Here is a 15,363-nt window from a genome sequence, read left to right on the forward strand (position 1 = left end):
CAGCCGCGGCTGCAATGCGCTCTGGATTCAAACTTTCGGCGTGTCGACTTGCTATGAAGTATATCCATAGGCAATATCCAACACCGTGCTGTCATCGGCGCGACTCGGCTCGGACCACTCGAACAACTTGTCGTCATTTGTACAAATGTGCGAAGTTCCCCCATCCTAGGGAGGTGGGCATGCCCGCGCTGCTAGGCATATGGTTCCATGACATCCAACATGGGATCGGCCTGGCACCGAACGGCTTGTCGCAACATCTCATTGCAGTGATATGTTGTCCGCTGCCGGACGGACCCCAGGGCTGTCGAATTCCCAAATGCAGGTGAAAAAAGTTCAAGATGAAGTACTTAGATGATCAGCATCCGGAGGTGTTCTATTGCAATGTTAGGTGGCATGTCAGCGGCGAATACTGCATATTCGTATCCATGGAGCACCCTCGAGCTCGTGAACGTCTCCTCTGGCCGCGTGTCCGAGAAGGGCGATACAAGGAAGCGCTATCGTCGTTGGTGTTGAGGGACATTGGGGCCACTGGTTTAGTATTTATATTCTTTCAGTTTCTCTAATAAACCGAAACAAGAAGAAGTGTCCTGGAAAGACAAGGCAATGTATCTTTCGATATAAACCCAGTAAATGCCCATCATTCATTTTGAGAGGGCACGAGCTTGACCGTCCAAGCTTTTCCGCCATCTGAATTATTTTCCATCGTAGCTCGGTAATACTGTTCATTGCCCACCAAATCTTTGAGAGTCACTTCTCTCGTCCTTTGGAGACTCTCGATCTCATCCAAGCGATCCATAGTCGCTTTAAGGTGCTCATCAAAACCCTCGCTGCCACACACCTCCTTCATGGCCCAGTACATTGGTCGCGAATCTGCCTGGACCATCCCGTCGGGGTCGATAGTGAAGATGTTGTTGTGATGTGGCATCTTGATCCATTCTGCATTGGTGATCAACTCCCTGGCCTTGTGCAGCGGGATCTGTGGCAGCCTCCCATCATACGTGCCGGCTGCTCGCATGGCCTCCTCCTTCTCGATCAACGCCTTAGCCAGAAGCATGGCAGCCGAAGACAGATCTTGCTCGTTTTCAGCACCGGGGTCCCTGTAAGAGCAGCTGTTAGCAACACTACTCTCTCGCACGGCCACGCCTTCGAACAGCACATACATATCAGCTCCCAAGATCCAACACTTGTTCAACAGCCAGCGCTTCTCCTTCTCGCAGATCGTGTTGCAGGTACCGATCATGTCCGGTGACTTTGCCGCGCGGGTCAGAAAACTGAGGCGGCCGCCGACCAGACCGTAGACGTGTTCCAAAGTACTTGTTGGCACATCTTCCCCTCGAGTCTTTCGGAACTGCCTGAGGGACTCGATGGCGATGTCCTTGGGGATGTCGCGAACGGGAGTCACGCGCAGCCGGGTGGCCTGCCACATCAGCCGTTCAGTAGTCCAGTAGTCGTCGCTGTTGAACACGACAGTCACGAGGTTGCTCGCCGCCCAGAGCTCGGCGCGCTGCTGGATCAGCTCGAGCAGGTCCTGGCCATCCTCGTCGTCCCGTATCAGGTGCGCACCCGTGATTATCAGGACGAGCGGCTTGCCGACCTTCTCCTTGCGCCGCAGCGCGATCTTCTCCATCTTGTTGAAGGCGCGCTCGATGTCCAGCAGGGCCGTCGTGTCGCGCGGGCCCTTGAAGCTGAACAGGCTGCCGACGTAGTCCTCGTGGAACTCAAAGTCCAGCGCCTTGCCCAGCCGCACCCGAAAAATCTCGGGGTCGCCGTGCGCCTCGAACATGGCGACCCCCTCGCCGCCGATCTTGCCCATGGCCTTGAGCAGCATTGATGTCTTGCCCGTGCCCTTTTCGCCTGTGATGAGGTGGTACTGCCCGCGCATGGTCCCATCGACGATCTTGTCGATGACCTCCTGCTCGGCCCGAGGGATCCAGTCGTTGTCCTCAAACGTCTCTGCTTGGAACAGCTCGGCGTGGGATCCGTCTGACTTGACGTGGCGGCTGAGCGCGGCTATCTCAACGGAGGAGTATCCTAGAGCAAAGGCGTTCTCCATCTTGCTCAACACGTGAGACTTGTAGTAGGCATTGTAAGAGTAGCCTGCGATTCCAAGGATGAGGATAGAACCGAAGGCAGTCGCGCAGCCCTCAATCATCTTGGAAGCAGCTGTCCTCCAGACGGGGGCTGTATCTTCGCCATGAGGCTCTCCTGACCCCGACGCCGTATATACTGGATTCTGTTTATCATTCTTCACCTTATTTGCCCTGAGCATCGGCCATCGGATGGTGCGAGTGTTCTGCCATTCTGCATCAGCAACGACGGGAGTGAAGGGAGACGTCCATGTGGCGGCTGGAGCCACGCGCTTACGTTTTGGCGCCTGGCTAGCCGTACAGTCCCACGCATCACGGCGTCGTGGGCGCAAACCTGGTTCCCCTCGCTTGGTCTTTCGAATGGTAGCTTTTCAGGCTGTGCTACACACGACGCGCTGCCAACGGTCCAAAGGAAAGGTGGTTGTTGTTGGGTAAACATTGAAGCTGACCACCTCAGGCTGCGCAGAAGTCACTGCTTGGCCTACTTGGCGTTTTCACATTGTGGCAGTGCAAGCCCCACACTACGCAAATACCTATGCAGTGAGCTCGGATCAGGATTCCTTCCTTTGCTGACAGCAAGATTTGGAAATCAGTTTTGGCGACTCTAGAGTCAAGATAAGATGATCAAAATGGGCCTTGATTTACCCAGGTACGAATACCTGCAAGATCGAACTTTAATTGACTGGGTACATGCCAAGGCGTAGACGCTACCTGGGCTGTCAGGGCTGCTGAGCTGGCTGGCTCTATGCTAACTGACCCCTGTAGCGCATATCCGCAGACTTACACATGGATGCCTGCTTCCAGCCAATAGAACAACGATGCCAGTTCAAGCCTCCTATGTTGACAATCTTCACGCTGGCCATCATTCGGTGGTGTTTTGAATCCTCAGCATATGAGAAACACCTATGTGACAAAGTCGTCCAAACACTTGTGAATCCGAGTCTCGTAGGAAAACGCTACCTTCTGTGTGGGGACATTACCTTGGAACGCCCAGGCCCCATCTCGATCTGGCAGATGAAGCTGAGGTGCTGCTTGGATCACTGTTCACCCTTGTCGAGTTGCTGAAGAGTAAGTTAGGAGCACAAGATTCTCGCATTGAAAATCTCTGCATCCTGAGTATCTGTGAAAATGTCTCACCAAATAAACCCGGCATGGCCACGGGTGCCCGGAAATACAGTCGTCTTTTCATTGTTTCTGATCGACAAAGAGCATTAGCAATCACTAGTTCAAAAAGCCACAAGAGCGCATGCGAGAGGCGTCTTATGTCAGGCTCTCCGACATGTATAGACAATAACATTGATATAACATTTAGTCCAGAATCGAAGTATGTACATATTTGGGTGTAATACCACAAGTGCTCCAATAATCGTACTCAACATTACATCTTCTGAGAATGTCTGTTGTACGGGGCACAGGTAGCAATTGGGTCCGTCCAAAGACCTAACCAGAGATGGTATACTTGGAGTTTCCACCAGCACTTCCCCAGCCCTCTGTCGCAAGGACCTGGTAGTTCATGCTGCTGCCGAGGTTCAGGCCCGCCTTTGCCCAGGCGTCAAAGTGGCACTTGGTGTTCACGGTACCGCTGCCGGACCGCGGGCTCTTGCGGTTCGAGATGTACTGCCAGAACGTGGCGGTGCCGGAGATGGACGGCTGGTTGACCTGCTGGTGCTTCCAGATGTCGTAGTCGGACCCGTCGCAGTTCACAGTGCCGACCTTGGTTCCCTGGGCGGAGCCCGCGCCGTTGTTGGTGTACTCCTGGACGTAGTACTCGATCAGGGGGTTCGTCGTCCAGCCGTAGACGGAGACTAGGACAGTGCCTGCCGTGGCGCTTGTGGAACCGCTGAAGGTGATGTTCCTGCAGGACGGCTTGTTAGTATCGATACCACCCTCTCGTCTATACCTAGGTATCTTGGCAGGTCCCTGCCAGCTCACAGCGATTTCCAGGAGGAGTGCTTACCTGCTGGTGCCGGTGCTCCAGCCCTTGCCAACAACAAAGTCTCCAGCCCCGGAGAACGAGACAGAGTACCCGTTGCTCGCAGGAGAGAAGTTGACAGTCCCGCTAGTCACGTAGTTCTGGTTGTAATTCTGGCGACGGGCGAGGTTCTGGCCGCCAAGCTCGAAGTCAGGGCTGTCGAGGGACGGGTCGGCTGCAGGAGCGGCAAGCGCCCCAGTGACAGCAGCGATAACAGCGACGATTTTGGTAAGAGCGTACATTTTGGATGCAAGATCTGACTTGTAGAGGTGGTGATGGTCTCTCGGCAAGAGTCTGGGCATGCACCATGGTGGTCTTGGCCGACATTTATTGTCGTGCGACTCCCCCAGCCCCGCAGCCGCAATAGCTGGATAAAGACATGTTGTATACCCTCCAGGGCTCAGGTAAAGTGAAATAAGGAGGACTGGTGTCATAGCGTTCATGTCAATACCCCCAGAACGGTACTGGCCTAGAATGTGCCGGAGCCCTGGTCCTGGGCCGACTAATGAGAGACGAGAATGACTTTAGCCTGTGCAGCTTTTTTCCGTGTAGCAGACCAACAGTTCCAGCCAGCAGGGATCTCAATGCTTGTTTAGGAACGGGCTGGCTGCTCCGACGTAATTAACCTCATGCGAGGCTTCCTAAACTGAACCACACAGTCACGCGGTGGGCCCTAAAAGAATCACGGTACCAGCATAACGTTGTGTTTCGTCCGTATCTGGTTGCCACATGTGGCGGGCGAGTGGCTAACTGCAAAGCTATCCGACCGCCTAAAATCAATATGCCGATACCATCAAATAGCCGGATGCAGGGACTCGAATACCAGCAACTAAAGTGATACCTGACTAGATCTCTAGAGATGATCTTGATGCGGGTCGTACCGGTAATGCGGCCGTCCTGGTCTCGACCGACGCGCACGGGGTCTATTCAGAACCTATCCACCCGTCAACAGCAACGATTCCGCGTCACGCTTCGTTTGGCAGTCCGAGTCCGGATCAGACTCCTCCCGGTGGACCTCGAGAGCCAGATGTCATCAAAATAAACGCCACCCGTGAACTGCCAGGGTTGGTGTAGATCTAGCTAAAAGCCTTGACGCGTAAAGTACACTGCTTCGGTTCGAGCAATTTCAGCTGCTTTGGTGCCCAGGTGTTTCCCAAGAAAATGCACCCCAAGTTTCAAGCAGGACTTCAATACTTCATTCAAACCCCTGGCCAAGAATTTACGAGTACCTCAACAACCACGGCACCACAGAGATTAAGGGGGGCTTTCAATCAGGCTGTCTCACCTCATGCCACGGAATTCGGTGTACTTAAGTAATCCACGAGAGATCACCATGTGCCGCACAGTCATACAAAAGCAATCGTATCCATGCCTGAAGGCTTCGTACCACTGATTATTCCAGTGTGTGGTGGTTGATAGCACGGCTAAATAGGTATTAACATTCGCAGTGACAGCAAACAGGTCGTCCCGAGGTCCGCAGGAGCGGAGGTGGCCCCTCTTTTGTGAAAAGGCGGTTGCGGCACCGAGGAGGGTGACTTCCGTCCTACTATACGTTGATTCCACTTCTGAAGGATCCCATGTCGATGCATCCAAGACAAGAAAGAGACTTTTGGCCTGGCTGCTCTACTTGAAGAGCAGTATTGGAACATAATTACATATGTACATGGCATGTCCGTGTCACCGAAAGACTAATGAGCCTTGTCCCTAACACCCAGAGCAAGACAACATACGCACGCATTACCTAGGTACTTTGCAGACTATGTGATTAAAACATCATCCTCGCCGTTCACAACGGCAGCCGAGGCGTCCCACTTACATCTCCCAGATACCATGCTTATCCAGGCTCCTCAGGTGTATTTGGACTTGATTGAAAGAATCGATCCTGGCTTCCGTTACTACTTAAGAGGATATGAATTCCAAACAACAGAGTTGACCGACCCAATATCCACTTGGCAGCTTGATGACCTCGATTCTCACACTATGACAATGGCCCTCTTCTGAAACGTTTCAAAGAAGTCCAGAACTGGGCCGGGCCCATTGTGGATTCCAGAAGACGTCTTCGTAAAACGATACTGAAAATACCCAACTCTTCTGTAAGTACGAGTGGTCTGGTCATCTAAGGCGAGTGCTAGGCCTTCTACATGAAACGCAGTCTTCTGGATGACAATTTGGAATATGTCTTGACGGATGTCGTCTGGGGTGTCGAAGCACACTCTCGACGAACCGATCCAAAATTGCGTTGGCGCCATTGCTTCGCTGTCGCGATACATTTGTGAAGGTGTGTCCGTGGTTCTGCATAAACTAGCGACTTCGAAAGTGACCGAGATGAGTCTGCCCCAGCCAACGGTTGAGCCAACCTTCGCGCGGAGGACGGGACCTAGCAAGGTGAGGCTCGCGCTTTCGACTTGGCCCGTTTCTGCTTCGCCCGGCGGCTGCGTGATCTCAACCGCGATGAGCGAGGAGAAGGGAGAGGTAACGCCCGAGGTGTCCTGCGGAAACCTCACTTGGCCATCGATACCAGCCCAAGACCACGTAGGTGCCCGGTACGAGGCTGCTCTGGAAGCACCATGGCAGGACGTTTCGTAGCTCGTTTTCCCATAGACCTACGACGTATCGATGCCTGACACCGGGCCTTAGTTGCTCGAGCTTGCGCTTCGTTTCCTTTGCCAGACCAGACAGTGCCACCAGCTTATCGCTCGGCAGAGCGAGAGCACATTTGCCAAAGAATCTGACAATGCCCCTCCAGTCGGCGAAAAGCTGGTGGTATGGATCTTTAGCGGGGCTATCCAGCCAAAGCCGACCAAATCTAGCGTCAACCTCCAAGAGGGCTCGTTCCCAGGTATGGTTCCAGCGTGCATCTCCCACGATCGTGTTGTGCTCGGTGATGCTGGACAAACCGATACCGGCGGGGTGCGTCTTGCACCAATGGGCCTCTTTACATTCCCAGAAGATCTGCTTAATTCCGAAATAGACGACACGTCGAGCAAGAAGCCGTTCTTGTGCGACCCAAGCCCTGTGGACTAGAGGTTCGGTCGGTCTCAAGGCTAGAACACCAACCTCTCCTTGTGTCCTCCTCAAACATGTAGGGCGTTGGTCTGCTGTATCCATCGTGCTGTATATGCAGCAAGGTTGGTACCACGGTTCTTGGGTTTCGTTGAAAGAAGCATCCTCCATCGGCATCTTGAGCGCCAAGTGCCGCAATATTCAAGGCAGCATTCTTGTACACATATGCCATGGAGGAAGCCTCTCTTTGGAAGTCTTCGGCCGAATCTTGGAAAATACAAAGCCTGTCGATCCATATATATCGGACTTTGAAATAGCTAGCGATTTCAATAGCGTCTCTTATTGTTTTTGGTAGGGTGGTGGCAGATTTCTTGCTTCGCATGCCCTGCACGGTGGTTTGAAGCAGCCTATACGCCTGAGAAGCCGGCTGCGAACCCCAGCAATAGCTGAGAGTCACATAAGGAGACTCGACTGCACACTCAGTACCGTTCACCAGTTGGAAAAGGACAGTATCTCCGGTCCTGTCGATCTCGATGATACGTGTCGGCATAAAGGACCCATTGACACCTGGCGCGTTGCTCTCAGTATGGGAGTCTGTACAAATTGAGAACCACCGTAATATCAACTCGTATGTCGTCTGATGGGCTGTAGATGGGCTCAAAGCAAGGTTCACTCCGCTGGGTAATGATAGTCCTGCAAATATGTTAGGATCATCAATCCTGATCTTGATCTCCGGAACGGGGTATTGTGACCTCGGCAGGGGATCATGTGAGAATTCCAGTTCTGGTCATCATAAAATAACTTCACCCAAATGATACCGTCTGCCTTGAATCGCACACTGAAGACCGTATAGTACCGCAGTGTCCCTGGTTCATGATCTGCTCGGCACCGGCTGCATTGCACACAACCCGCTGCCTTGGAGCGAAGGAGGGAGTCCCGAGTCTCATGATGCCCAAACACATAGCTCTCAACCTCCTTATGTTTCCTTGAAACAAGGCCTTGCTCTGTAAGCTGATCGAACCAGGTATTGAAGAAGGATATGTCCTCTCGAAGCCCCAGACGCTTCGTTCGTAGCGGATCCCAAATGCCTTCGAGGCTATCTTTGCACACGTCGCAAAGCATGTTGCAGGTCTGCAGAACAGCGCTATATTGAAGGATATAGTAAGCTTTGAGCCGACGGCAAGAAGCTCAAATTCAGTAGACCGAACACAGGAGACGCAATTTGAGATGAAAGGCCGGCCTCGACCTTGATGTTAGATGTCGACGTCGAGCCAGCTGAGCCTCAGCTGCGGGGTCTCCGAGACATTGCATGCATAAAACTTCCGCCACGGGTATGAGTGGACAAATTTAGTAACTTACTACTAGGAATCCTACATATGTACCAAGGGATGTACACTGTCACACGTCTGAGCAAGAACACTTGATATTACGATGAATATGGTAATTGTTTTGATATACATTGTGTCATCTCCAGGCTCCGGTGTGATCACATCTGCCCAGGTAGGACACTGACATAGACCCTATAGCCGCATAGCAGACACCTGGTCAAGACTAGTTGAAACTGAGTCTCTGACCACGACCACAGAAATTATCAAGTATTATCGTGAGCATACATCAGCTTCATCCGGTGTATTTACCTCTAGCGGTAAGAGTAACATTAGGCGCTGAATGGTAATAGCGATTCCCTTCCTACCACGGCAAGCTATGTAAAACCTGCTTGGGAAAGCATCAGCTCCGAAGCAAAGTATCGATCCTAGGGCAATAGTATATGGGGTTGTGGCTATCAGATGTTCCGGACTTATGAGGAACTTGAAGCTGTTGCGGATAAACAAATGAGATTCCATATTAGCCATTTCACATTCTCGTCGTCGCCATTCAGCACTGCCAGTGGCACTTCTCACGGTAACACTGGAGCTGCAATAGGTGGATTGCGTAAGCTTGATGTTGTATTGTTTGCTGGCTTTCTCACATGCAGCTATTTGCTGAATGAGACTGTTCGTCCTCTGACAAATAATAGCCTTTGCCTGATTCAACGGCTGCTGGGCCTAATGGTGCCAGTGTTGTTGAAACTCATGCGTCGAAAGATGTTACAACCTCGAATGGCCCATCAACAACGACTGGCATATACCGCAGGAACTATAAAGCTCCCCATTAACTCGGATATACCCGACGAGTGTAAGGTTCTCTGGCATCCTGGCTGAGGTTATTGACTCGTTGACCGCCCCAATGCGCAGCGGCTACATCTAGTTCACGAACTGCGGTCGCTTACAGATACTCTTTTCGAGTCAGCTTCTTGCGCGCGCCAATGTTACAGACATAATCATTGAGGGCGTGTCATCCTTCGCCCACTGGGGTCTGCCCCAAACTACGAAGTAAAGTCCTCACTCCTCTGGCCTACGACCTCGCCATGCTCCTGCACATCACCAGGGGGAGGAGGTTGATGGGCCGCTTCTACCCGGCCACACCAAGGATTCCATCCGAGCGCATATCAGGTGTCTGCCGCGGGCACTTTGACGTCCCTCCCAGGCAGCAGCACCCTCGCCCAGAGCCGCCATGAGACATTCCAGCCGGTCATCAGTCCTCTCTAGCAGTGCTAAAAGCGGAATCCCGACGTCAAGCCACCCGCTGGGAAAGAGAAACCCCCACGGTTCATCTGCGGGATCACTTCTCCACTCCTACTACGACCACCTCCCCTTCCTTTCTCCCTGGCCCGGTGTAGCGACCTCGCCCGAGACGTACAGGTACACGACAAGCCCAACCCAGGGCATCGGGCCCTCCTCGCGGCAAGGCGTGAACCAGCCGCAACGTCATCCCCAGCAAAAAGGAACCGTCACGGTCGTTCCCGGCAGGCTGGCTGCCCAGGTGTCCATCGCCCGCGGGCGGAGCATGGGAGGCGCGCGTCCACGTGAGCACCCTCGGATGAGGGGGTGGTGGGGGGAGGGGGGCGTCGTGCTTCCTGCCCCGGGGTAAATCGTGATCGCCGCCGGGCTAATGCAGCCTTATCTGTTTCTGTGCTTCCACCGCCGCGGCGAGAAGGCGTGGGGGAGGAGGGGGGCAAGGGGGTTGGGTGGTTGGGTCGCAGTTCAACTTGGTAGGGTGCATACGAAAGGAGGCCTGGGCCTGAAGCCGGCCGGCAGTGCTGCGGCTGCGGCTGCGGCGCGTCGCGGGTTTTTAATATCCTGCCTGATCCTCGGGACGTGTGTTGGATCGGCGATGCGGCTCCCGGCGTGGGATCGCAATGCCCAGTCCCAGTGGTGCATGCATCAAGTTGCGGTTTGGGAAAGTTGCCTGCCCCGGTGTGTTGGCCGTGCGGGGCCGGGTCGGCAGCGGAGGCGCGGGGGACGAATGTGTGGTGAAGATACCTAACTCCGAGGACGGGGGGGCCGTCGGTGGCAACACGTGGTCGGCGTCGTGTCGGATGGGTGGTGGTCTGTGTAGGTATCGTCATCACCGCCACGTCCTCTGGCGGGAGGGAGGGATGAACGCCACACGATCGAGGCAGGCAACGGCGGTGAGGACATCGTGTCGTCGACGACGTGTATGTGCAGAAATGGGTGGATGGCAAACGTATACGTCAGTAAGTCGGAGAAGAGTCTCCGTGGTGAGAAGGCCTCCCGACACCTCACTCACCTGGAAGACCAGGGGGCGGCGAAAAAAAAAGGAATTTAAGGTTTGAACCTTGCAGCCGCCACCGCGAGTGAGAGTTCGTCCCTGGGGCCGTGGCAGCTGGCGGCGCCCTCGGACGTAGGGTATGCAGACCTACATGGCGGAGCGAGTCAGGTCGGTGGTGATCGTCGCCACGCTGAGTCGACATGGCAGGCGTTTCTGACGCCGGGCGTTTTGTTCTAGAAAAAGTCTATTGTCGCTCGGTTGTGTGATTTCTGAACTGATAATGACGTCGCGGCGTGTTTGCTGCAGGCTCCTTGTGCGTCTGTGGGGGAGTCATTATCCAGAGGCGGCGCCGTTGTATCTCGACATTGAGCGACATGCTGCGCGCGAGCCCCTTCGCGACCTGATGTGCATCGTCTTGGCTGTAATGCTTCAAGGGGTAGGATAGGAAGACGGCAATCCAAATCATGAACTATGCCGTTTCGATGTCGGCCATTTTGAAATTCGATAGTCTGGCGGCAACCAGACAGTGGTCGATATCACCACAGTCACATAGGAGACCACTTGAGCAAGCCTGGAGATATCCAGCCAACAGCCATTGTAGGCCGGCCTCTGTAGCCCGCGGCTATTGGCTCCCAAAGCCAGTCGCCACTGCAGACAAGCGAGCGAGCGAGCGAGCGGGCCGGCCGCTCGCCTCTCGGCTCGCCTCGCTTCGGCGGAAGCAGGACCTCAATGCGGTGGGCAGCATCTCAAGCCACAAAACGTGGGAGAAGCACAAGGCGGAGAGAATGCCGGCCTAGGCATCGAGCTTGGGCCTGGGGAGCGGGTGATCTGCGCAAGCTGTGAGAGGTGGGGGTCGGACAGGAGAGGCCTGGTTGTCCAGAACTGCCAGATAAGGTAGCTCAGTACGAGGTAACGTGGCCACGGATCGAGCTACCATACGCTGTGCACAGGAACCCTTACCTTGGAAGTCAATGGGATGGATCACAGCCAGCTGAGCGTGGGAGGCTGTCAGGATCAAGAAACCACACCCCGCACCACCACACCCTCTTTGGAGTCCCGGGGTTTGTTCGAGACGAGCACAAGGGACGGGTTAACGTGGGGCAGGTGACCAGAACACCCAGGCATGTGAAAGGGAGAGCAGCTCGGCCGCCCTCACGCGGCGGCCGCAGCGGGATGGGAAATATTCGAGATCGGTAGGACATTTTGATCTATCATTCCTCGAGGTCCCGTGATTGCGCCCGCGCGGTTAGTGTGACGGCGAGCTACTACCTACCGGCCTACGTGCTATTCGCGACTGGCGATGGACTGGCGATGCGCTGGCATTGATCGGAGGAGACCTACTGGTCTCAGCCTCTTGTCGTTGTCGTATTAGGCGTCCTTTCTTCTGCCCGGCAAAGAAGCTTATGCATGCGCCGGCGTATTCGGTAGCTCAAGTCATGTAAGTTCTCGCGATGGATGGTTCCACGGAGATTGGTCTTGTCTGGGGGAGCACGACATTATTCGCGGAAAGACAGATAGATAGGTCGTGCAAAGGGACGCGCGGGTGTGCATCTTCCGCGAAAGCGGACCCAGCCACCGCCGAAACGGCTGCCCGGGCCCCGGCTATGGGTGGTCCAGCAGCACGGAATCAGTGGGTTCCCGCCTCGCCTGCTCATGCAGGCTGCGGTTCGTCCTCCAGGCACAAGATGCGAGACCATGGGGGGTGTGAACGAGTAAGTGTCTGCATGCTCCGTACCTAGACATGTATCGTAATAGGGGGACAGACACCTCCCTTCTACGTTCAGCCCCCAAGGGGTCCAGCCCCGACTCAGCGGGATAGAGTTTGGCGACGTCGATTTACCTCGCTGCTTGGTGCTGCACAGGCGATCCTCCGCGTGTCAGCAATGTTCCAAGGTTGCTCTGGGAGGGACGCTAAGGATTCTAGAAGGAATTTCGAAGCGGTGTGCACCGAGTTGCTGTCGTGAGAACAGACCCCGACGCGCAATGCCTAGCTCGCCAAAGTGGCCAGACCGTTGGAATGTACGGATAGAGGTTACCCCGAAGCATCGCCGGCCTCTGGCTAGGTAACCTACCTATCTATGCCAGTGTGATTCACCTTGGCGGCGGGCGCGGCGGCAGCGAGGGCATGAACGAAGCATGGAAGCATGGAGCACGATGGTTCGCGGGCTGCAGCTGACCTGAGTCACGGGGTCACTCTCTGGATCCGGGATCGAGGTGAGCCGGGGGGCAAACCACGCCGTATACGACATGTGCAGCCGCCCGGGAGAGCTCGCAACTCACTGTCGCTGGTGCGAAGAAGCTGCACGCAACACCGCTTTGGGAAAATAGGGGACATACACCGCGAGCCTGCTGACAAGATGCAAGAGAGGCTGGCGGGTGGGAGGTCAGCCCTCAATGATGCGCATCCCTGCGTCCGATCGCGACTTGTTGCCATGGCCAGCTCACTTCTCACATATCACATCGGTCCCAGAGTTTAACGTCGTAATGTAAGCAAATGGTCGTGATACAGAACAGTCAGCCACGTTGGCCGTAACCCTGGGAAGGACCGGGAGGCTTATAGTGCGTGCGCTCTGCTCTCTTTGTGTGCCCGGCCGGGCGGGAGCGAGACAGCGGGTGTGGTCGTACAAAGCAGTGGCGGCAGCAGGCGACGTGACAAGCGGAGCGAACGGCCGTTTAAAATCTGACGTGAGGAAATAGGATTCCCACAGGATCCGAGCAGCAGCCAGTCTTGCCAGTGAATCAGCCCTACATGTGTGTGGATGCACAAAATAAGCTATTGTACAAGAGGGTCGGCCGATCGTACCGCAGCATTGGGTTTCTAAGTTGAGGCTCTTTTGTGGAGATGGGGGCTGGGAAGGGGAACAAAAGGACGAGGCGTCGGGAGGAAGCACCTTGAAACCACGTGGGAGAGTCATCATCCACCCTGCTGCACCCGAATTTAGTGTTTAGTGCATACAGTAGGGGGCATTGAGCTCATCTCATCTCATCATCATCCCATATCATCTGTCTCGGTACTTTAATGAGGGCCTAAACGTCTATGCGAACTGACTGGGGACCCAAGTGCTCAAGGTTTATTGATTCCCCAGGCAGCCAGGATGGGATGTATGTGCGTACCTGGGCGCGCGGTCTTGCAAAACTGCAATGAATGAATGAATGCTGCTGCTGCTGCTCTCCTCAGCTCGACTCGTGTCAGCTTGTCCACCGACACGAGCTGCATGACTGCCGAAACAGGAACTCAAACGTCGGCTACCGTCCGGCTGATCTCTGCAAAGCGTATTCTCGAGACGTGTTCTCTAGGCGCGTGTCGTCCGAGTTCGCCCAAACCAGCGGAGTGCATCTCGTGCTCGTACTTGTCTCGTGGGCAGCTGAGCAGTCATAATGTCACCTCGTTTCTACACTACATACGCACCCTGTCAAAATGCCTCACGGCTGAACTGGCGGCTATAAGCCAGCTGGCTACGTGAATCAGTTTCAGGGTCGCCTAGCTGTAGGTGGCCGCCAAGCTGATGCCCGGATGCCCCAGAATACCACTAAGGGAAAAGACGGGAGCTTACTTGCTTACCCAGCCTTGACGGCCTGACAACGCTCGGCCGAAAGGCCCGTCCGGCGGCGGCGGCAGCATTCCAGCGCTGCGGCTGGGGTCAGGTATAGATACAGCATGCAACAAGGCTATTTCCAGCTGCCTCAGCTGCCGTTGGGCGAGGTGGCTGAGCTGAGCGTGGACAAATAAGGCAGGCAGCCTGGGCTGGGCTGAGCAATCTTGTCCGACGCCAGTTCCAGTTTACCATTCCGACGAAGCTGCGAGTGCACAATATGCGAAGTGCTACCCAAAGCTGGCCGGGCATTGGGGGCGGTCTGCACTTGACCGCCGCCGCCCACGATGCGATGGGGTGGACACGACACACGGACGGATACTGCTCAGGCAGAGGAAAAGGAGGACGCTACTGCAGAGTACACCTGTAGACCGTCCCGCCCACGTCGCCGTCGCCATGTTCACCGTCTGCCACTCCGTCAGTGGATCACGCCCGAGTCACATGCTTCCGAATCGGCCGTGCATCGGAATCGAGATCATCACGGCTTATTTCTTATTTCCTACCTCCCCGGGGGAGCCCACTCCAGCCCACATGCTTTCTGATGAAGCGAAGTGAGGCTCACGAGCCGCCCAGTGCCCAGGTCTGCTCTGGTAATACAGAAAGAGCGGGATCAAGATTATCAAGATGAGGCGGGAGCAGTCAGAGGGCGGCCAGAAATGTCGTCACCGCCGTCAGGCAGGGACGCAAATGCAGGGAGATGCAGGGGGCGCATGGATACGCTACGCTGGCACTCCAGGGCTTGTACGCGGACGCATATAGCTTAGACTATGTGAATAGTACGGAGACGTAGGATACGCTCCCACCTGCGGTAAGCCCAGCACGGCTGCAGGCAAAAAAAGTCGTCATACAGCCCCCAGGACCCGCCACGCCACACCGCCGCCTCGGTACAGACAGCGGTTGCACCGTCGATCTGGCGTACCAGAGAGGGCGACTATCCGGGTGATCCCTCACAAATACTGTACATAACCCTCACACAGAGCTGCTGGCATAGGGTTATTCTGCCAGCCCCCGGGGTCTGGCAGCTGCGGCCTCCTGTTTGCTGGAGGTGCAGGGCGGGCGTGCCATTGAGGGCCAGACAGCCAGACTGCGATGCGAC

General features: G+C 55.1%; 2 protein-coding genes across 2 annotated transcripts; both read right to left on the reverse strand.

The window, feature by feature from the left end:
• Positions 1 to 528: 528 nt before the first annotated feature.
• Positions 529 to 2,514, reverse strand: KVR01_005988 (uncharacterized protein). The gene is made up of 3 exons (XM_044793543.1): positions 2,365 to 2,514; positions 1,161 to 2,293; positions 529 to 1,097 (listed from the first exon to the last, which is right to left on the reverse strand). The coding sequence occupies exons 1-3, from the start codon at positions 2,398 to 2,400 to the stop codon at positions 638 to 640; spliced, it is 1,629 nt and encodes a 542-aa protein (XP_044644791.1). The 5' UTR covers positions 2,401 to 2,514; the 3' UTR covers positions 529 to 637.
• Positions 2,515 to 3,527: 1,013 nt separating this feature from the next.
• Positions 3,528 to 4,301, reverse strand: KVR01_006275 (uncharacterized protein; the record flags this gene model as incomplete). Its single annotated transcript, XM_044789030.1, has 2 exons — positions 3,528 to 3,942; positions 4,045 to 4,301. The coding sequence occupies 2 exons, from the start codon at positions 4,299 to 4,301 to the stop codon at positions 3,528 to 3,530; spliced, it is 672 nt and encodes a 223-aa protein (XP_044645078.1).
• Between the last annotated feature and the right edge of the window lie 11,062 nt (positions 4,302 to 15,363).

Source organism: Diaporthe batatas, assembly GCF_019321695.1.
Source record: "Diaporthe batatas strain CRI 302-4 chromosome Unknown Contig00006, whole genome shotgun sequence".
Lineage (NCBI taxonomy): Eukaryota > Fungi > Ascomycota > Sordariomycetes > Diaporthales > Diaporthaceae > Diaporthe > Diaporthe batatas.